Consider the following 24,334-nt stretch of genomic DNA (forward strand, 5'->3'; position numbering starts at 1 on the left):
AGTGAGTGTGTGTGTGAGTGCGTTTGTGTGAGTGAGTGAGCAAGAGTGAGTGTGTGTGTGAGTGCGTTTGTGTGAGTGAGCAAGAGAGTCTGTGTGTGTGAGTGAGCAAGAGTGAGTGTGTGAGAGTGCGTTTGTCTGAGTGAGTGCGCAAGAGTGAGTGTGTGTGTGAGCGCGTTTGTGTGAGTAAGCAAGAGAGTGTGTGTGTGTGTGAGAGAGAGAGTGTGAGTGAGTGAGCAAGAGTGTGTGAGTGTGAGCGAGTGAGTTTGAGTGAGTGTGTGTGTGAGATGGCACGCGATGACTGGTCAGGAAGCAGTGTGTGGTCTGACATGTTTCTTGTCCACGACACGACAAGATTTTAAGAGTCAAAATCGTGTAATCTGACACAGTGACTATCGTAACGGACAAAACAATCATGTAATCTGAACCAGGCATAACATGAATTTAAAGAGAGCCTGTTAATGAAATATTTGTGTTCATGTTAGTTCACAGTGAACTACTCCTTTAAGAACAAATCAAACCGTCAAGATGCACGTGACAAATGCACACATGCAGAGGCAATAACAGCATCTGTGATTCGCTGATCAGCGCTTATAAAGTCTCACTGTGTCCATGAGATCCAGTCCAGGCTCTGCTCCACTGTGTCAGATTACACTCGACACCAGCTGAGTGAAGTACAGATCTCGTCTTACATCAGGATGTTAAATGTGTATCTTATATCCAGTTAAGTGAAATGTATTGACCGATTGTAGTGGATTAAGTATGTGTTTCTGTGCAGGGCTCGTGTCTCACAGCGATCTCGACGATCGGGCGATCGAAGCGCTGAAAGAGTTCAATGAAGAAGGAGCGCTGCAAGTTCTCCTGCAGTTCAAAGACAGCGACCTGTCGCATGTTCAGGTATGTGTGAGACCGCTAAACCAATGCAGGCGCACATTTAATGTTCCCAGAACACTTTCATTTCACCGGATTTCTTTTGATTAGCATGTTTTTGGCACTCATTATTATTTAATTTAGACACATTATGATTTCTCTGTAATTGAGCTCTGTAGATCATAATAGCTAAAATGACAAAGCATGGATTGAAAAGTACATATGAACATAATGTAAAAAATTACATTGTTAATCACATATGTAATTCTTACACGTGCTGTTGCAGAAACACTTTTTTGCAAGCAACCTTTATCTAAGTTATCTGTAATTATCATTAATCAACTTACAGGGTTCCCACGGGTCCTTGAAATCCTTGAAAGTTTGTGAATCTGAAAAAAAAAATATTCATGGCCCTGGAAAGTTTAGGAAAATAAACATACATGGATACAGGTCCTTGAAAGTACTTGAATTTATTTTGTGGTAGAAGTTTTCTGGAAACAAATCCATATTCCCTCCGGTCCGCTAATGTGTTATTTCGCCAACACTTCGTGGCCTATGCACACTAGCTTGCTTGATTTACGTTAGTTACGCACATTTACGCGTTACTTTATTAATGCAGTTATTTGTCGCTGGAATCTTATCGCATCGTGTCTGGTTAGGACATGGTGTTAGGCAGAACAATAATTCCCCATGACCAGACACCAGCTGAGCAGAAAAGTTGGTGAACAAACAATACAGACGCCCAACCGTAGCCGTGCCAAACAAATGGTGTTCATTTTGACAGCAAATTTTGATTTAGTTTTAGTCATAGTCTTTTGACTAAAATGCCATTTAGTTTTAGTCATATTTTAGTCATCTGAATTGTTTTAGTTTTATTCTAGTTTTAGTCGACGAAATACAATAAGATTTTAGTCGACTAAAATATAATGGGTTTCAATTTAAATGCATTTATTTCGAATTTCTCTAAAATTTCCAAACCCATATACTCCAGGAGAAAACATATCCTGCTAATATGAATGATTTTAAAGTTTGAATGTGCAATTCAGATACAGATTTAACTACTGTAACTTAAAAAATATCTTAAAATGAAATAAAACCACTTTTCCTAAAGTAGAAGACGGTCTTTTTTTCAATGAATGATATACTATGAATTCTTTATAACTACTTGCATACATCATTCTCTATTCTTTCAAGCAGACATATTTATTTGTATGAATTAAATATAATTAATCCTTATTAAAGCTATTAACGAGCAGTGAATGCTTTTCTCTTTTGCTTTTGTTGCTTGATCAATATTAAAGGACAAGTTCGGTATTTTACACATAAAGCCCTGTTTACAGATCGTTTCTGATGAAATAGAACGGTTAAGATTAAACTTTTGACAGATGCTGCTGTCGCGAGAATTTTAGGTTTATTTCGCTTCCCACCCCCCCTCAAGAATGGATGTATAGGTGCACTCGAACATATCCTTCCTAAAACGCATTAAACTTTCATTTAAAAAGAGATGAAACTCACCGAGTGGTCAGGGGTGTTCACTGATAAGCTCACACAAAAATCGCTGCAAAAGATGCTTTCCAACAGGTGTTTTACCATTCGTTGTAAAACTGTGGATCTATTTTTCCAAACGCCTCACACCCGTAGATTCTTCCGTTGAGAGCTTGAATAATAGACACTCCAGCCCAGTTGGTGGCGATAATGCACCTTTGCCAATTGCAAGCAAACCACTGGCATTTCACTGAATACACAGAAGAAGCAGAAGAAGAAGCGGCGGAGTAATACCGTACCTCACACAGCTCTTTCAATACAAGTCAATGGAGTTGGACAAAAACTATGTTAAAACCTGTTGGAAAGCATCTTTTGCAGCGATTTTTGTATGAGCATATCAGTGAACACCCCTGACCACTCGGTGAGTTTCATCTCTTTTTAAATGAAAGTTTAATGCGTTTTAGGAAGGATATGTTCGAGTGCACCTATACATCCATTCTTGAGGGGGGGTGGGAAGCGAAATAAACCTAAAATTCTCGCGACAGCAGCATCTGTCAAAAGTTTAATCTTAACCGTTCTATTTCATCAGAAACGATCTGTAAACAGGGCTTTATGTGTAAAATACCGAACTTGTCCTTTAAGGACACAGACCGCATTAGGTTTATTACCCACTGTCACTTTAAGACATCGGATCATGTCCAATGACATCCGGATCCAATGCACTGATGCACATACGATACACTCACAACTGTTTAAGACATAACCAACAATTTACGTGAATACTCTCCAAAACGGACATTTAGACATAATATTTGTGTGTATTTGTCCATTCAGACAGGAAAGAGAGCTCAATTCAGTCCTCGCGCGCTGTATAGGTGTCTATGTGAATGGCTGCACGCTTCGGGTCGGGTGTGTGCGCACAGAAAACCGTACCGAATAGAGCTCTTTTTTTGCGTCATCACTCTTATTCAGATCTTCATGTCTGCTCTCCTCATTCTCCCAGACGTTTACATGTTTTAACGTTTTATGAGACATACAGCGCATGCCAACTCGTGTGCCGCTGGGTAGATCACGTCACAGTACAATTGTGCGCATCTACCACAAATGCAGGACATCAGACTGGATCGCTTCCCAAATTGTCACTATCTAACATTTTCGTCTAGTTTTTATTCGTTGACGAAAATGTCAATAGATTTTCGTCATAGTTTTTGTCATTCAAAACTAGTTTGTATTTAGTTATCGTCTCGTTTTCGTCTGTGAAAAAATGTCGTTGACGAAATTAACACTGCAAACAAACACCTCCCTCAAACACAGAGCAGAGGAGTCCCAGCACCCATGACGCAATAATGACACGATATACTTTATATACTCTAGAGACCGCTCTGTTAATAATCATGGGGCGGAGCTATCTGTTAACGGCACTTTACCACATTACTGATAAATGAAGGATAGTTGTGGTGTGGTGTTTAATGTTTGGTGAAGTTTTGTCCACACATCAACTCAAAACAGCATTGAGTAAGAGATCGATTCTTGGGATTGAAGAATCGATATTGGCTCATCAAAATCAGAATTGATCAAAATCGAGAAATGTATATTTTCAACCCATCAAATGCACAATAACTCTACATCGTCTTTACTGTATACATTAAATATAGATTAATCCTTGTTAAAGCTGCAGAAGTTATTCAGTCAAGAGTAGTGATGGATTTTCTGTTTTTTATCTAATATACTGAAACACATCTGATATTCACCAACTGTTTACGTTCACTTAATGCAAAACACTTGTTTACAAGAGTGTTAATTTCGTTATCAAAAACAGTGTCCATTTTTTTTTCACAGGCGAAAACGAGACGATAACTAAATAGAAACCAGTTTTGAATGACAAAAACTAAGACGAAAATCTATTGACATTTTCTTCAACGAATAAAAACTAGACAAATGTTAGGGATGATTTGAAAAAAAATAAAACTAGCTAAATCTGTGTCTGTATCGCATGTTCAAACTTTAAAATCATTCATATAAACAGGTTAATGGATGTTTCCTCCGTGAGTATATAATGGGTTTGGAAAGTTAGGAGAAATTCTACATTAATGCATTACAATTTAACTAAACCCATTATATTTAAGTCAGTGACTAAAAAATCAGTGACTAAAATCTTATTGTATTTTGTCGACTGAAACTAAAACGATTCAGATGACTAAAATATAATTAGCATTTAGTCTATAACTAAATCAAAATTTGCTGACAAAATGAACACTGGTTTTCAAGAATGTTTACTCACTCCCATGCACTTGTAGGCACACACACACACACACACACACTCCTGCTCACCTGTTGCTCATGTTTTGAACAGAATAAAAGTGCGTTCCTCTGTGGCGTGATGAAGACATACAGGCAGAGGGAGAAACAGGGGACCAAAGTGTCAGACTCCACTAAAGGACCAGATGAGGCCAAAATCAAGGCAAGTTTACTTACCCTGTCTATTGCTTGTTCATTGGTTGTTCTCTTTCTGCTGATACAGTAACTTCAGGAACTGTCTCACGGCCCAGTGTTTTATTTGCTGCCTCTGCAGGCGTTGCTGGAGAGAACCGGCTATACGCTTGATGTGACGACAGGCCAGCGCAAGTACGGTGGTCCTCCTCCCGGGTCGACCCATGCCGGGGTCCAGCCCACCGTCGGCACCGAGGTTAGTGCTCTCGTCGTCCAGAAAACACACACTGGGCCTGTTTACACCTGGTTTTCTCAGATCTGATAGAGATTTGATTTATCAAAACGATTCCATTCACACCTGGTCTAGGGATGGGCGATATCTTATCGTTTGCGATATACCGCTGAAAATTCTCCCCACGATAAAAATGTCTCCTCGCGATAATAACGATAAGTCTAGTTGATGACGTAGTTTTGTGCGTGCCCGATTCACTGTTCACGTGCGGAGTGAAGCATGGCGGAAGGCGGACGTGAGGCTGAGGAGAAGCTTGTTGTTAAGCGAGGAGCTACCTCCACAATTTGGAACTGGTTTGGTTACAGAAAATCAGAAAGCGGGAAGCAGCATATGAGGCGCCGGACTGGACAAAAGCGAAACGAACTGCGCGAGCGAGCGACAGTGCGCGAGAGAGACCGAGTGTGTCTGCTCACCTCATACGAGCAGGGCTTATATGCTCCGAGAACGGACACTGCACGGACACTGCACTAGTGATATAAACACACACACACACACACACACACACACACACACACACACACACACACACACACACACACACACACACACACACACAGGTCTGTTAACTTAAGCAATACTTTTAAAAAGGTAGTCTAATATTTTTCTGACTAACAAATTACTGACACAGTAAAGGGTAGATTTAAATAAATAAAAACGAAATTTAAATAAAGAAAAACTAAATATAAATAAAGAAAAAAACGAAATTTAAATAAAGAAAAAAACGAAATTTAAATAAAGAAAAACTAAATTTAAATAAAGAAAAAAAAACGAAATTTAAATAAAGAAAAATGGAATTAAACAAAACACAACACAACTTAAACATAACAATCTGATATTTTACAGAAGAAAATAATTTATCGTCATGTGTATCGTTATCGCAATAAATACCTGAAATTATCGTGATAAATTTTTTAGGCCATATCGCCCATCCCTAACCTGGTCTCATAAATGTGTTTTCACAAAACGGATATAAATCCGATCTTCAGTTCCTGTATGCAGATGTAATGGAGTTCACGTCACTGAAAGCAACAGATATGAGCTGAGTTTTATTGATCATCAGCTAATTTCAAAATCAAAGACCGCAATAAGAGAGAAAACAGCACTGATGATAAGATAATTTCGTTTCTTTACTTTTAATGAAGATGATTGTGTGTTAAGCGTCTTCGACTTTGACATGTCATATAGCCTATAACACGCTCTCACACGTTTAGTTTTTAGTATTTTTGGGAGGAGTACAATTTACACATGTGGTTTCAACAACCAGATGCATTTACACTTGTCCAGTTTCGTCTGGAAAGCGTCTCAGATCTCCTCCTGAAGTGGTTTGAGAGATCAGATTTAAAACCGTCTTGAATGTGTTTCGGAGGGCATTTACACCTGGTCTTTCACGATCAGATAGCGATCACAGTAAACGCATGAAGAGACCAGGTGTAAACAGCCTCTATTAGTTTGTGTGAGTGACTTATGTCTGCTTTATTCTGTGCAAGTGTTACATCATTAACCCTGTGAAGCCGGACATATGAAATAATAGTCATAAAAATGTATTTTTTGGAAATCAAAGTTTTATGGCTCATGTATAGTACAGAATATGGAGGATAAAAACCTCAGGTTTATTTAGAGGACCAAACCGAGCAAAAATATGCAATTTGGTGCAATTGCTGATATTTACATGGACAAAACGTAAGATGAAATTTGGGTGCTTGTAATGTAAATCAGTGAGATGTACTGAGATGTTATTTTCAAAATATAAGTACAATGTAAAAACATGCATGCACACAATAAGTCCATTGTGTCAAATTATTAATTTCAATGTAAGTACATAGTACTTAAAGCCACTTAATATAAAGTGGGACCAAAGTAACTAAGTAATGCAATTAGTTACTTTTTAAGGGAGTAACAATAATTAATGCAATATTGTAATGCATTACTTTTCAAAGTAACTTTCCCAACACTGGTCATGACAGCCCTAGTTGTAGAAGTAGTCGACTCGTGCACAATCCCGAGAGTTTCTACATTTCCCATTGCTAGGAAATCTGCTGAGAATGATGTTTATTTCAGTAAGACCAAATGACGGATGCACAAACTAAAGATGAATGTTTTCAATCTTTTTTATGATGGCTAATGTTGGTCTGATGATGTCTTCAAATGTTCATAGATTTTTGTGGGAAAGATCCCGAGGGATCTGTTTGAAGATGAGCTGGTCCCTCTGTTTGAGAAAGCGGGGCCGATCTGGGACCTGCGCCTGATGATGGACCCGCTCAGCGGCCTGAACCGCGGATACGCCTTCGTCACCTTCTGCACTAAAGAGGCTGCGCAAGAAGCCGTCAAGCTAGTGAGTGACTGTCTTTACTAGGGGTGTAACGATCCCCTCATGTCACGAACCGATACATATCACAATACTGAACACATGATACGATATCATTGCGATATTCCAAGACATATGATAAATGGTTAACAAAAAATGTACTGTTGATTAAAATGCTAAATTTGATATTACATTGTGTGTGTAAATGAATAGTCTTGGACTTGGTGCTGAAACCCAAAGCACAGGACAATAGAGACACCAGAATAACAATATTCATGATTCTGAAGCTGAAAATACTGAATTATCTTAGACGCACATGCTTGCACTCTGTCATTGATTAGATATATTTAAAATAATATTGGCCACTTTTACTGGTAACATCAGACATTTGTCATCATCAGGACCCAAATATTCCCCCATTGCATTATTATACATTATACTCAACATTATATATAGTAGTTTAATGTAGTACTGACACTAAAACTCTTTTCTCACACAGTAATTTTTATTTTGGGTGAACTATCCACGATACATGTTGCATTTTTGCATTGTGATATATTGTGACACCCCCTAGTCTTTACTGTTGGTCTCTGGTCTTCTGGGTTCTGATTGTAATATTTCCTGCAGTGTAACAACAACGAAATCCGACCTGGTAAACACATCGGCGTTTGCATCTCTGTTGCCAATAATCGTCTCTTTGTGGGGTCCATCCCGAAGAGCAAAACTAAGGACCAGATCGTGGAGGAGTTTGCCAAAGTTACTGGTAAGTTTTGGTGTTAACTAACATTACAGGTCGACTGATCTCGGCTTTACAGATTATCAGGAAAATCGGTGACACTTTACAATAAGGTTCATTAGTTAACATTAGTTAACTACCTTAATTAACATGAACTAAGAATGAACAATACTTCTACAGCATTTATTAATCTTAGTTAATATTAGTTTCAACATTTACTAATACATTATTAAAATCAATCGTTGAATTTGTTAACATTAGTTAATGCACGGTGAACTAACATGAACAAACAATGAACATCTGGATATTTATTAACTAACATTCGCATTAACAAAGATTAATAAATACTGTAACAAATATATTGCTCATTGTTAGTTCATGTAAGTTAATACATTAATGAACCTTATTGTAAAGTGTTACTGGAAAATCAACACTGATAGTGAGTTTGTAATAGATTGTAATAGTTTTTCTATTTGCACTGGAGGGTTCTAGCAACAATGTTGCGAAGTCAAGGAGGGAAACTGCTTAGCTTTCGTCTTAATTCGTTTAATTCAGTTTTGAATACTAAAGATGCCGCTTGTGCTTCATGCAGATCCCATCATTTATTCTCTAGGGTGGACCAGTTTATTACTGGACGGATATAAACATGATGAACTCTCCGTTGAGGATTTATGTAGATCTTAAGTTAATCATATTTTCGTGTCAATATCATTCATGTTAATGTGAAAAATGAAAAATGAGTTTTCGTTGTGCGCGCAGTTTTCTGCTCGAGTGCATGTACACAGTTTACAAACTTTTCTCTCTTCTGAAAAAAATTAAAAAAAGAAACGTAAGTGCGTCTTAAACATGAGCTTGGTATAACATTCATATGAAGATTTCCTTTAAAAGACAAGGTTGATTTTATTGTCATCCTTTTTTGTATTTCTCGCTTTGCTGTGCATCATTTGTATATAGTTCATATGACAATAGTAATGAAACATAGCTATTTTTTTCAAATTTATTTCATTTAATAATTACTAAACTAAGAGTAATTACTGGTAGTTTTCTAAAAAGATTCAGTACTGTTCATATTAAGTGGAAAGCTTTTGTTCATATTGTTTTTAAAAACTATTGGCTGATTAATAGGTTCTCAGCCAGATTTAGCACTTTTAATTGTAAAAATTAATCAGTTTAAAATGCATAAATAATGCTAGCGTTTGCATTGGGCCACATGGAGATGGTCCGGAGGATGAACGTGACCCTCACACTCAAAGACGACTCAAAAGTCAAATTGGTTTGTCTTCATGTGGATTTTACAATCAATCTTTACATGGGTGTGTGAACACAAACACTTCTAGTGCATAACAGTGCAAGTATGCATTTCATAAAACGAAAAATTGTGTACATTCATTTGCGATCAGTGAGCGATCAGACGAGTCTAAAGGGTTAAAAAATCCAAGTGTGTTTTTTTTTTTTTGTTGAAAATTGCGATGCAATTTAAAATCCGGTTTTATTTTATATTTTATAAGGAACACCAGTTTTGTTTGTAGGACTGCACAATTTGTCCCACATTTTTGTGCTTCTATCAATGTGACTATATAATAATAAATTAAAATATTAAACACAATACGTATTACTATTGTAATAAGTTTCACTTTAAAAGAGTATTAAAGAACAATAGTGGGTTTTTTTTTTACACAATTCTTTATTTTCAAAAGTTAAAACAATCGTAATGCTAACAAATATAGAAAAACAGGGAATTAGCGGATGCTATTGGTGCATGTCTCATGCTTGTGTGTGTGTGTGTGTGTCCTGTTTATTGGCACACATTTGAAGGAAGCGCCGTTGTCCTCTTGAATCCTGAGGTTTGCTACTCAACGGCAGCATGTCCGCAATGACTTGCTCAAGAATTTGCCCTGTGTGTTTGTGCAATTGTTTTAAAGCATGTTTGAGTCCTGAGAGTGTTTTTATTTTTATGATGAACTGAAGAGTTGAGTATTGAAGTGTGATGGATTTGATTTGCCAAAAACGAGCCTCAGTTTTCCAGGAAATAATCTTCCTTCCTCAATCCCAACAGAGGGCTTGAATGACGTCATCTTATATCACCAGCCCGATGACAAAAAGAAGAATCGAGGCTTCTGCTTCCTGGAGTACGAGGATCATAAAACGGCAGCCCAGGCGCGCCGCAGGTTAATGAGTGGCAAGGTGAAGGTTTGGGGGAACGTGGTGACGGTAGAATGGGCTGATCCCATAGAAGACCCCGATCCCGAAGTCATGGCCAAGGTACGCTGTTTTCTGTTTGCACAATGCAAGATCAGCATTTTGTGTCCAAAACATGTTGTGGCCAATGTGACCAAAGTCTTGCATCACAATGACTAATTTAATATCATGAGTTAAAACCTAGCATGTCCGTTTTTACTTTATAATTCTCTCACACATTCTTTTTAATGCGTAATACACTAAAAAAGTAAATATGAAGCATAGTTAAATAGTCATAGTCATCAAGAACCCAATAATTAATGCATAGCTCCTGTTTCTCCATACTTGCGCTTGATAGGCGTTTAAAATCTGCAGTCTTTCTCACAAGCCCAGGTAACACAGTCTACTACGACAAGTCTTCTTACTGACTGACTGAATTCCTGAACTCTCTACTGGTCATAGGTGGGGATTTCAGTGTTGTGTTTTATATCAGATATCAAGATATCAGATGTATTTAATGTCAAATATCAGATTATTTGGTCAATTTCAGTGTTGTGATTAACAACGCTCTTGATAAATGTCCACCAGGCCGACTCTCATCTCTTAATTGAGCTACGACTGGAAAGTGATAAAGGCCGAAATTAGCAGGGTAATGAATAACGAAGTATCCCATACCATAATTACTCAATAAATACACTTTTAAAGTCCAACTGAAATCAAAATTAACCCTATTTACTTTGTTAGCGCATATTACTAGTCTTATGGTGAACAATTAATCCGTGCAAGTTAATACACAGAAAAAAATTGTTTGCCGTCGTAATCTTTAATCAAAATCTGAAAAGTTACTTCCGGTCTGGATTGGCGTTCCTTCTCTGATGACGTAGGTTTGACGGCTTGGTTTGGGAAACGCTTAACCACTCCTCAAATCGTTAGTCTGTTATGAGCAGAGATGGAGAGGAGGAGCGCTAGAGTAAAACCCTGCCCTCCGTTCAATATTCCCTTTCACTGGGAAATACGTCACAACACTGGAGAAAAGTCGTTTGCAACTTCCGGTTCACGCGGACTTTAAACAAGTCTTTGAATATCTAATAAGCATTTAATTAAATTAAACAAACTTTGCATTACGGTAATGAGAATAACTGCGAATTAGAAATAATAAAACATGACATTGGGCGTATTACAGCAATGAAAGTGAGTTTTTAATAACTTGAAGGGAATGTGCTTTAGTATCATGTAAATGTTTGATTGGATGGCCTTAAATTAGCTTTTTCTTTATGCAAAATGTTTTTACTTTCCTGTGATTCACTGTTGTCTCCTCACGACCTCTCAGAGCCTTGAATTAGAAATGGTCTAATTATACTGAAACTTATGTTGCTTTGTGTTGTTTAGGTCAAAGTCCTTTTTGTAAGAAACCTGGCAAGCACAGTAACGGAAGAGCATCTCGAGAAGACGTTCTGTCAGTTTGGCAAACTGGAAAGGGTTAAAAAGCTTAAAGACTACGCCTTCATCCACTTCGAGGAGAGAGATGGCGCTGTTAAGGTAATCGTCTCTTCCTCTGCGTCGCTTTAGAGGTTGTTGGTAGTTTATGCACAGATTGTGACCAGTGTTTTCCCACAGGCTCTAGCTGAAATGCATGGGAAGGATTTGGAAGGGGAACAAATTGAAATCGTCTTTGCAAAGCCACCTGATCAGAAGAGGAAAGAGCGAAAGGCCCAGAGACAAGCTGCTAAAACTCAAATGTAAGACTGTTTGTAGCCTTTCATGAGCGTTGTCGCATAACTTTCACACATGGAGAAACATGGCAGCATTTCCAGGCGCTCTCAAGGTCTATAAATGACAGTGTAAAGTGACTTTAAGGCAACACTTTATTTTACAGTGTCATTGTTACACGTGTTACATGTAGTTACTATAGTAATAACTATTAATTATGCATAATTACATGTAACCAAACCCTATTCTTAACCCTTTAGTAAGTACATGTTGTTGCTTAAATGTACTCAGTACTTAAACGTATAATTACAGTGTAACAAAGACACCTTATAAAGTGTAACCGACTTTAAAGTATCAGAACAAAAGCCCATATGACTAAAGCCAGGGACACACGACAAGACGCTGCATATACTGTCATATAGATATTATTGTAGATCTATTGTAAGTCTAGACAGTCAAACATTTCTTCTGAAGAGATCACTTTATAATATGATTAAGCTTTTTTCCCATATATAAACATTGATTATCAAGTGAGCGTTTTAATGAGTGAGTCATTGAATCATTCATTCAGACTATTTTTTTCAAACGGCCGATTTGTTCAAGAATGAGGCAGTTGTTTATGAATGGGTAATACAATTTTTATTCAACCTATCCATTCAAAACGCTGAATCATTCAGTAATGAAACACGGCTGAGTGTTGCTGTGAGGTGCGTTATGGTTCTGCTGTGAACTTTATCAAAAACAGTCAAAATCGCATCTAAAATGTAAGTGACTTAATATTAACTACTTTTTTATTGAACTGTTGTATGAAATCAGGGTATCATTTTCAATCATGATGGTATTCAGGAAAACAGGACTTTTGGTTGTGTTGCTTAACTGTATCTATATGTTCTCTATATTCTCTGTGCGCACGGTTTCTGAAATCCATGAAATGCCTTCATTGTAGTCTTGAGTTTTCTTCCGCCGTCACAGTATTCCTCATTTAAATAATTAATATGCAGAATAAAGGGGCGGGGCCTGGTTGAGTTAGTTAGTAGTGTGTTAAACTGGTGGTTATGGTAAGGGGCGGGACATTTCCCAAACACTCTCAAAGCGCTCGACCAATCACAACACACTGATCCAGCCGACCAATCAGAGCACAGTGTGTTTTTCAGAAGGAGGGGCTTCATAGAGACAGGAACTAAACAGAGCGTTACTGACAGACTGGAAAGAGAGGAGCCGCAACAATGGAGAATATGAGGAAAATAATCAACATTCAAGCATGAAAACTTGATAATAGAAGACTGAATGATGTCTAGTTTGTAAACCATGTGCATTTTTTTTTTTCCAGGTATGATGAATATTATTACTACGGCCCACCGCATATGCATGCCCCAACAAGAGTGAGAGGCCGAGGCGCACGAGGTTATTCCTATCCTCATGACTATTACAGCTATGAAGATTATTACGATTACTATGGCTATGACTATCACAACTACCGAGGCGGATACGACGATCCCTACTACGGCTACGATGACTTTCAAGCTCACGTTAGAGGAAGAGGCAACAGAGGATCCCGTGGCCCCACACTGTCCAGAGGCCGGGGCTCGAGCGCTCCCCGAGGACGGGCCGGCTTCTCCCCGCGCCCGGCTCTGGCCTCCAGCCGAGCCCGAGGATCCCGAGGAGTCCAGCAGAGATGTCGAGTGGTACGTGATGTGTGGGTGGAGCACTCCTGCAGTGTTGGCAGGAGGTTTTGAAACCCTGTAGGCTAGATTTTTTTTTTTTAGTCTTTTTAAAGTAGACTTTATCATGGAAAAAGGACGTAGTGATCAAAACACATGTTTTGGCGTTTGTTTTTGCTTCCCCTCCTTTTCATATTGCTTACATATGCAAGGCACCTTGTGGACGAAACGGACCAAAGGTTTGCACTTTCCTTTCATTTATGGAAATTTAATTCACAGCACTTAAGTACACTGGTTTGTGTTAGTCTGCTGCATATGCAAATTGTCTTCAAGTACTCCGAGTAATGAGGACTGGGCAATATAGCTAGAATATCATTGTTCTTCAGCTTTTTAATATTTTAATTTTTGCGCTAGTTATGCAACGAAACTCCAGCAGTTAAACAAATTCGGCTGAAAATGAATTTTCAGTTTCAGCTGAAATTGTTTGAAAGGGTTGATGAGATCGATTTGTCGTTCGCTTTGATGAACGGAGATCTTTTAGTCTGTTTTCAGCACACCGTTTTAATGTTTATATTTCAACAAAATGGAGTAGAAACATAATTAAACCAAAAAGTTGTATAAAAAACTGACTTGTGAATGTTTTTTTTTTTGAGTGTTGATTAAATAAACTTGATTGATTAAGTAACTTTATTTTTGGTTTTCGGCTAAATCAGAACTTTAATATTGGTGCATCACTAATATTTGCTCTGAAATGGCTTTGGGTGCTTTTCCTTAAGTACCATTTCAGCAAAGTAGGTTCTCCAAAATGTAAAGTAAAACACTAAAAATCAAGTTAAAAACCAACCCTGCATGTTTTTTACTTAAACAAATGGAAGAAAATTCAATCATCATGTAAACTTGCCATTTGAACAAAAGTAAATCGAACTTAAAACACTTTTAAAGGCTTTTAAAACGGCTGTATTAACACACTCATACGCTCAAAGACAAAGGAGGATTGTAAAACTAGTCTAAAGATTGACTCTTTATGAAGCTTAATGAGCAAAATTCATTGCTGCGATACTGTAAATGATCTTTCTTTCAGCCTCCGCTCTAATGCATCTTAAATTGAATGATTTGGTTGTAAGAGTAACAGGTGCAGTCCTGCATCTTGAACTGAGCTGCGTTAGCACACGGATTCATATCAACAGAGATATTGGGTTACACTTCATTAATAAGGTGTCATTGTTACAGTGTAATTATATATTTAAGTACTGAGTAATATTAAGCAACTACATGTACTTACTATAGGGTTAGGGTGGGATTAGGTTGAGGGTTAGTTGCATGTAATTATGCATCATTTGCTGTTATTACTATGGTAAGTGCATGTAACATGTAACAAGGACACTGTAAAATAAAGGATTTCTTCATATAATGTTCCTTTTGAAATGCTCTGGTAACTGGATTTTTCCGAGACTTTGGATAACCATCTCCTGTGCTTTTGTTGTGAAGGTCCTGCATGAACCGGACTAATTATATACCGTTCCTTGTGTTTGCATAAATAAAGCATGCGTGTCTTTTGTTCCACCAGGGAAAGGGGGTCGAGGCTGGTCCTGACCAGGTAGTATGAAGACTGACTTGTTGTATGGGGTTACACCGGATGCTACCAGTGTTCATAAGGTTAAAGCAAACTCAATGATATTCCAGCCTGTATTGAAGCATATCTCCAGTACTGCCACTCCCAACAAACCATTAAGAGTTCAAAAAAATCCCCAACTTTCGGAGCCCGTCTAAATAAATGAACTCGCAATTACATAGTCAACGCCTAAGCATGCCACATTTTGGGACTGAAGTTCAGACTCTCAAGGATACCAATACGTCAGATGTGTTTTGCACTTTTTCTTTTTTACTCCTGCGTTTGAAGTGGCTCAAAGGAGCTTGATGCTGATGTATATTTTTGTGCTAACTACAATATTTTTTTTTTTTTTTTTTTTTTGTGGGAATGTCCATGTCAACCTTAAACGTTTGGATTCTGGTAGAGAACATCTGCGGGGTTTTGGTGTAACCACCTCACATGGACAAGTCAGGCATTCCAGGAACGTGGTTCTTTTCAGAACTTGTCTTTTTAAGGGTCGGTTAACTACCTCAGTAGAGAGGATTCAACTACCCTGCCTGTACTGTAAATAGGGACACTTAAAAACAAAAAAAAAAGCATAGGAGCAGGGCTTGTTTCTTATGAAATATGCACAAGGGCAGCAGCTCAGAAGATATTCTTAATGTAATATAGTCAATCCGCTGCTGCTCTGACATTGCAAACAGTAAAACTGGGCATGCAAATGAATCTCATATGATGAGCTGGAACAAGCCCTGCTCTTATCCTCCTTTCAACTGAATTAGCTGCCTTGCTTCTTCAGATTATGTAGTTACTGGGTGTATGATTGTATGATAGTTTGGAATAAAATGTTACTTTTGTATTGGCTTAAACATCACAAATGCACCCGCTGCATTTGCTAAGCCCTGCAGTGTCCTTTTTTTTCCGGTCAGTTCTTGCGAACGCCAGTTCAATGAATTATGTAGGTTTTATAATCAATCATGGCTATTGTCGAACGATCAATATTTTCAGTGGCTGCCGTCAGAGGCATATGAGATGAACTTGTTTCTGAGGAAAAAGGGACACTGCAGCTTCAGTTTATATTCCATATATAGCAAGCAGGTGACCGAACCATTCAACCGGTTTTGTACACAGTTAACTCCCTCTCGATAAAGCTGTAACATTGCAACCTTTTGAAAAGATGTGAGCAGTTTTAAACTATTGTTGGTGGCCAACAATGTTTTTGCATTCCAGCAAATAAATTGTTTTATACTGTAAAATGAGGTGAGTGTAACTTATTTTTGTAATAAAGGTTTTGAATTCTATCTTAAAACCTGTTCACTGTCGTCATCTTGTTGTCTGGAAATATATTTACATGCAGTTTCATGTAGTTTGTGGAAGTGTTTGGTCATTTTGGGTCATGTAGAGTGAACTAATTATAATTTTTTTTGTATGACATACAAATGGCAATCCACTCCAGGAATCTGAGTGGAAAAACTTTTGTACAGTTTTGCTAATAATTATTTTCCTCTGCCCTAAAAAAAAAAGTCTGGGCTATGTCTAAAAAAAGCCAAGTCATAGAGATCTCAAATTTGCTGGGATGGGTACGAATCCCACCCACACATCTGTCCGACACTAGGTGGCTGTATAATGCATAACATATTAATTATTAAAGCAACACCAAACATTCTTTTGTACATTTAAAATAATGTTTCCAAAATCGTTTCAGTGGTTCATCAACTCGTAACAGGGTGAACGGCACTTCTGGATTCGCTTTCCGACCCTCTATCGGCTATAACCGCACTATGCAAGTTTGCCAGATCGGGTAGCGGATCTGTAGTTTGAATGAGACATAAGAAACTACAAATTTGACTTGCTTTACGGCAAGCGTCAGGAGCCTGTATAAAAAAATAGCTGTTTCTGATATCGCAATACATCATACTTTCATAAAATCATGCAACATACTCTACCTTGTCTGTGGACATCGTTATTTCCAAAAACAAATAGCTTGCGTGTGACGGTTGGCTGCGTAAGGCTAAATTATTTACGAAAGCGGTAATGGACAATTCCGCTTCCAACCTGTAGGGGGACCGAAGAGGAAAAGTGCTTTGGTGTTGCTTTAAAATATTTGCTTTTTGTTCAGAATTCTCAAACTATCTAATGATATCAAAATAATTTTTAAAAGTTTTTTCAAAGATCAATGCAGAGATTTAAGCCAATTATATGATCTGGCGTCACCTATTTAATCTTATATTTGTTTGACGCATTGTCCGATCTTAATGAAACTTGATACACATGGACAGCAGGACATACTGAGGATGCATGCCAAATTGTGTCTAATTCTGCCCATGGATGGCACTACAATTAAAAGCCTGACACAGTCCGCAACAGTTGTTCAAAGAAAGTTTAATGTATATCTTCTTTAGGGCAAGTGTTAACCAAGCCATGAAAAATCAGTTGAAGATATCAACAAAAAAGCCACCAGCAGCCAATCACATTTCATCAAATAATAACTTGACCAAACAATAAAAAGGTGACTTGACACCCCCCCCCCCCCCCCCCCATAACTCTGGAACTGTAATAATAAAATGTGTCTTGCCTATAAATCCTTCAATGCTTCCAAATCACTTGTTTATATGCATATATGTTTCCTTATCATTTGGCAGATATGGACTGATACATGTTTTGTTGTGGTCCATAATACTAAATTGCCCTGTAACTTGTGAGTGCACGTAGAAATGGACGACAGGACGGCTTGAGAAAACTCTTCACACAAACAAACAAAAAGACTAAAGGCATTACATGACATTCATGATACTGACATGCATTTATGCATCTTGTATAAGGGTGTCAAGTTTAGATTGAGAGAAACATTTGTCTACAATTTTGTTACCTACATGAAGAAAATAAGTGGACATTTTGATAAAAAGGCACCATGTTTGTTAAATTCACACATTTTCTGTGCATTTTGTGTCCTGGGATGTTTCTGGCCAGTTATGGAGCCCATTGTTCCTCTTGAGCCCTGGGCCTTTCATCCTCCAGCTTCTGGTTCATCGGCACAGCAAAGTTTGAAGATGTTGCTCCCAAGTGAAATTATGTTTATAAACTGGATGAGACTTCAGTTCTTGTAAGTCAGTCAGGACTCATTTAAAAATATGACAGTATGAAATGATAGTTTTGAAGACAGAATTCATTAAAATATAAATAAGGCAGTTTTATAGGGGAGTTTACATTAAAGGTGCTCTAAGCGATGTTGGGTGACGTCAGTTGTTGACGTTCGAAGTATTGTCAAACAAAACGGAGGCTCGCTCGACCCTCCCTCCTCCTCATCCCATCCCCTCCTCCTCATCCCGTCCCCTCCCCCTCCCCCCCCCCCTCCCCCTCTCCCTCTCCGTCTCCCCCTCCCTCTCTCTCCTCCACTCCCCACACCCCCCTTCATGTGCACGCACACTAACCCCCCTCCACCCCCACCCGGTTATTGGCTGGAACACTGTTTATTTTTCCGGGTCCAGGCTGGGCCAGTTTGTTTTTCTTGCTGTTTGTGGAGCCTGGGCTGTCTACAGAGACCGCGTTTCTTTACAGTGTGTTCTGGGGACAGGCAGCTAGCGGATAGTGAGGAGATGTTTGCTGGATGTGACAAAAAACATTTCAGCTTAAAAAACGCGTGACATCGTTTAGAGCACCTTTAATGCAGTTGAGTTTATACCCCCCCAAAAAAACTGTTTAAAATTGTACTTTATTCTCCCATGCATTAAAGGCACACTATGTAATTTTTCACTGCTAGATGTTGCTTATTCAAAACGAGTACAGCTTGATGACGCCGTGATTTCGGCTCAAGAGCAGTGGAGCTTTTATTATGCCTCAGACTCTTCCGGTCATATATGTGGGGTAACAGTTTAGATACATTTGAGTGTGTTGAAAGTTATGGTATAATGCTACTCTGTGCTTTCACTACTATGAGACACTTGTTACACACTGCAGTGAGAGACATCGATATGTGACCCTGGACCACAAAACCAGTCACAAGGGTCAATTTCTTAAAATTGAGATTTATGCATCATCTGGAATCTGAATAAATAAGCTTTCCATTGATGTATGGTTTGTTAGGATAGGACAATATTTGGCCGTGATAGAACTATTGAAAATCTGGAATCTGAGGGTGCAAATAAATCTAAACATTGAGAAAATCTCCTTTAAAGTTGTTCATTTATGTTCGCGCTTTTGCTGCATTCACTCACAAAAATATATATTTTTTTATATATTTACGGAAATTTACAATATATTCATGGAACATGATCTTTACTTAATATCTTAATGATTTTTGGCATAAGAGAAAAGTCGATAATTTTGACCCATACAATGTATTATTGGCTATTGCCACAAATATACCCGTGCGACATGTGACTTGTTTTGCGGTTCAGGGTCACATATTAGGCATAATAAAACATGGTACTCAAGGTAAATCAAGAAAACAAGAGTTAAACAAAAAGACTAACTGTGTTGAGCTATATACAGTGGTGGTCATAATTAATGGCACCCCTGGTAAATATGAACAAAAATGGTTGTAAAAAAATAAATCTGCATTGTTTATCCTTTTGATCTTTCCTTCAAAAACTTCGCAAAAATCTAACCTTTCATTGAAGTAAAAGAATTGAAAGTGGGGGTAAATCGCATGAAATAAATGTTTTTCTCCAAAACACGTCGGCCATAATTGTTGGCACCCCTAGAATTTTTTATGAGAAAAATATCTCTGAAGTATATTCCCATTAATATTTACCTTTTTTAGCACACCAGGGTGACTAGGAACATGAAATTGTCCAGCTTGTTTCACAGGAGTTTAAATATGAGGAAACACAAAGGCCAAATCCCCTGAATCATCCATCACAATGAGTAAAACCAAAGAATATAGTTCTGATGCGCAGCAAAAGATTGTTGAGCTTAACAAAATAGAGAGTGGCTGTAATAAAATATCTAAAGAATTGAAAATCCCCATTTTGACCTTCAGGGCAATAATTAAGAAGTTATAATCAACTAAAGATGTTACGAATCTGCCAGGAAGAGGACGTGTGTCTATATTGTCTTAATGTACGGTGAGGATGAAAGTTTGAGAGGCCAAAGACTCTCCAAGGATCACAGATGGAGAATTGCAGAGATTAGTTGAGTCTTGGGGGTCAGAAAGCCTAAAAAAAAAAAAAAAAAAATCAAACAACCCCTACATCCCCACATGTTGTTTGGGAGGGTTTCAAGAAAAATCCTCCTCGCTCCTCCAGAAACAAACTCCAGCATATTCAGTTGTCAGACACGACTGGATCTTCAAAAGAGACCAGATTCTGTGGTCAGATGAAACAAAAAAAAGGGCTTTTTGGCAGCAAACCCAGCAGATGTGTTTGGTGCAAACAAGGATAAAAAGTACCCCATGTCTACGGTTAAATATACTGCTGGATCTTATATGTTGTGGGCATATTTATTTGCTGGAGGTCCTGGACTTCTTGTTCAGATACATGGCATTATGGATTCTAGCAAATACCAACAGATAAAAAATCTAAACCTGACGGCCTCTGCTAGAAATCTTATAATGGGCCGTGGTTGGATCTTCCATCAGGACAACGGTCCAAAACAAACATCAAAATCAACACAAAAATGGGTAACTGAGCACAAAATGAAGCTTCTGCCATGACCGTCCCAGTTCCCTAACCTGATGAGTGGAGTGAACTGAAGAGAAGAAGCACCAACATGAACTTGTGAATCTGAAGGATCTGGAGAGATTCTGTATGGAGGAATGGTCTCTGATCTCTTGTCAGGTGTTCTCCAAACTCATCAGGCATTATAGGAGAAAACTCAGAGCTGTTAGGCAAAAGGAGGTTGCAGAAAGTATTTAATAACAGGGTGCCAACAATTATGGCCAGCGTGTTTTGGAGAAAAACATTTATTTTATAATGTGATTTACCCCCCACTTTCAATTCTTTTACTTCAATGAAAGGTTAGGATTTTGTGAATTTTTTGAAGGAAAGATCAAAAGGATAAACAATGCAGATTTATTTTTTACAGCCATTTTTTATCATATTTATCAGGGGTGCCATCAATTTTGACCACCACTGTAAGAATGATTAGTTTTCTGTCGAATGTATCCCAATCAGTTGCTCTAATAAAACAATATATTAAAGCATCTTTGGTGTTTCCATGGTTTCTACAACATAAAGCCGTATTATTTCAATGGATTTAAACATTCTTGGAAACATTTGGGATAAAGTACACAAGTCAATAAAATATATAACATTGTTCTGGTGGTTTTTGGATATTTTAATCCATAAATCTTACATAGTGTGCCTTTATTGGTAATAACATTTTTTTTTTTTTTTGTTACAAACTGGATTGCTTTGGCGATTTTGTTACAAAGCTGCAGAGAACTTAGGAAAGGCTAAAGTGAGTTGTGTATGATAAAGTATCTCCACTGAAATTAAAACAAGTCATTCTCTAAACTCACACCAACCTAAAAGAATGAACGCAATATGTGCCAGTGAAAGACACAAGACTGTTAACTGGTTTCTTCATTTTGCTAAATGCAGACATCCAAATCATGTTTCAATTAAAGCATTTCAAACGTAGGATGTAGATTAAGCTACTAATTGGGTCTACTGTTTTCTCCTCTCAGACCCTCAGGAGTTTCTTGGCCATATAGCCAGGCACACTGTATTGAGAACAGTCCATTTTTATACATTTGTCTCATTGGTGACATGCACTTTTGGCAGGTTTAAAGCAATAATTAAAATGCCTTCATGTGTAATGGTCCACATTAGTGCTCATGCATGGACTCAAGTGTGCAAGAGTAGCTGTTCAACAAAACCTGAGTGTTGAAGCTCTAATGGAGAACAAAGATGGCTGTTCAATCTATGCAAATGGTGCCTGTTTATTGCAAAATATTAAATAGACCGTAATTGCGCTCAAAGATAATTCATGATTGAATTGGTTCGAGTATATGTGCAGAAAATGTTGCATGAAAAGATTTTCGACAACTGTTAATAAATAAAATGCACATTTTTTAAATGTTTTAATTGATTTATTAGTGGCAGCCAAAGCACACATTAACACATCTTTCAGTGAAGAAATGACTCCCAACAATCGGATAACCCTAGAATTGAGCGAATTGATATCAAAAACATTTACATTTCCCTTTCGAATGGGAACACGCACTGCGTCCGAAGACACTTTGGTTCTGCTGAGGCCTTCGCTCCTCTGAGCTCCAGCTAGACCGTGACGTGAAGGGCCTGGTTACACCTGCTCATGTGTTTTTACTGATCGGATAGCTATCTGATTTGTTAAAACGCTTGCATTTACACTTGGCCACATAACACGGATATCAATCCGATCTTAAGTTCCCGCACTATATGCAAATTTAATGGAGTTCACGTCAGCAAAAGCAACAGATATGAGCTGCATTTTATTGATCATCGGCTAATTTCAAGATCAAAGATCGCAATAGGAGAGAGCGGCAACAGCCCTGATAAGATCATTTAGTTTCTTTACTTTTAATGAAGATGATTGTGTAGAATAGTTTCAGTTTCAGTTTCATCTGGAAAGTGTCTCAGATCTCCTCCTGAAGGAGAGATTTAAAACCATCTCGAATGTGTTTCGGAGGGCATTTACACCTGGTCTTTTCACGATCAGATAGCGATCCGATCTGAGAAACGCATGAAGTGACCAGGTGTAAACAGGCCCGAAGTGTTCGGCCTTCAGTGAGGCCGCCTTGGTAAACTGTCTTTTAGGTTGAGTATAGTTGGCCTCCTCTTGCTGTAGTCGTTCTACTGAGGGCTTCACTCATCTGAGCCCCAGTTAGACAGTGACATCAAGTTAGACCCGTCTCGGGCCCTTTCATTTATATTTGCTCAGAGATGCTGACTTTGAGTCAGGCAGGGTTGAGCATGTCTTTTCAGCTCCCCTGGGGTCCTCAGGGGTCGAACCAGATCCCACTAGTATAGTAGTGACAGGCGAGGAGAACTTGTGTTTCTTTTTGCCAGTATTCCCTTAAAGCTAATGCCTTTCAGGGAGCCTGGCGTCGCCAGACCTTCTGTTTGTGCGCCGGTAAGGCTTCTTCCTTGCATTGGGCTTCGAGCTATAGGTTGTGGCCTTAGGGAACAGAGTCACTGGCTATGTTTACATGCAGAACTTGTTTCAATCTGACTGAATTCATTCCGATTGATGAATCTGAATGTAATGTTTACATGAACGCTAAACATGTGATCGGGTGCGTTTATGTCACAAGCTTCAAATCGGATTATTATTATTTTTATGTACACACTGCACAAATATACAGTTTCCCGCTGTTTGCACATAATAACTATTCTCCTACATTGATTCTTTATTTGTTTTAAACAGCAGACTTAATATTTATCCATTTCTGGACATAGTTTGGAGACAATGAGCATATGAACCGTTGTGCCGCGCTGCTTATGATCACGCAGTAAAAATGCCCAAAACCAGTCGTCTGTGGATAAGAATCCGAAACAAGGACTGGTGGGACGTTGTCCTGCTCCACTTCACAGACACGCAGTGAAAGGAGAATTACGCTATTTCTACGTCATTACGCTATTTCTACGTCATTGCGCTATTTCTATGTCAATGTTATTACGCTATTTCTACGTCATTACGCTATTTCTATGTCAGTGTCATTACGCTATTTCTACGTCATTACGCTATTTCTACGTCATTGCGCTATTTCTATGTCAATGTTATTACGCTATTTCTACGTCATTACGCTATTTCTACGTCATTGCGCTATTTCTATGTCAATGTCATTACGCTATTTCTACGTCATTGCGCTATTTCTACGTCATTACGCTATTTCTATGTCATTATGCTATTTCTATGTCAGTGTCATTACGCTATTTCTACGTCATTACGCTATTTCTACGTCATTGCGCTATTTCTATGTCAATGTTATTACGCTATTTCTACGTCATTACGCTATTTCTACGTCATTGCGCTATTTCTACGTCATTACGCTATTTCTATGTCATTATGCTATTTCTATGTCAGTGTCATTACGCTATTTCTACGTCATTGCGCTATTTCTATGTCTATGTTATTACGCTATTTCTACGTCATT

General features: G+C 38.2%; 1 protein-coding gene across 3 annotated transcripts in view; it reads left to right on the plus strand.

Moving 5' to 3' along the window:
- Window positions 1-16,278, plus strand: part of syncripl (synaptotagmin binding, cytoplasmic RNA interacting protein, like) — a 23,008-nt gene extending 6,730 nt beyond the window's left edge. Inside the window, exons 3-13 of one of the 3 annotated variants that reach the window (XR_013819398.1) lie at window positions 776-894; window positions 4,706-4,813; window positions 4,925-5,038; window positions 7,230-7,406; window positions 8,007-8,142; window positions 10,172-10,377; window positions 11,683-11,832; window positions 11,911-12,032; window positions 13,334-13,688; window positions 15,232-15,599; window positions 16,006-16,278. Coding sequence is in view for 1 of the 3 variants with exons in the window: in XM_079853195.1 (XP_079709321.1) it covers window positions 776-894; window positions 4,706-4,813; window positions 4,925-5,038; window positions 7,230-7,406; window positions 8,007-8,142; window positions 10,172-10,377; window positions 11,683-11,832; window positions 11,911-12,032; window positions 13,334-13,688; window positions 15,232-15,270 (1,526 nt within the window). In the remaining 2 variants the exon portion in view is untranslated. Of the gene's footprint in view, window positions 1-775; window positions 895-4,705; window positions 4,814-4,924; window positions 5,039-7,229; window positions 7,407-8,006; window positions 8,143-10,171; window positions 10,378-11,682; window positions 11,833-11,910; window positions 12,033-13,333; window positions 13,904-15,231 lie in introns of all 3 variants that reach the window. The other 2 variants (XR_013819397.1, XM_079853195.1) reach the window with 2 other exon arrangements.
- Window positions 16,279-24,334: the final 8,056 nt, after the last annotated feature.

This window comes from Squalius cephalus (assembly GCF_949319135.1).
Source record: "Squalius cephalus genome assembly, chromosome: 20".
Taxonomy (NCBI): Eukaryota; Metazoa; Chordata; class Actinopteri; order Cypriniformes; family Leuciscidae; genus Squalius; species Squalius cephalus.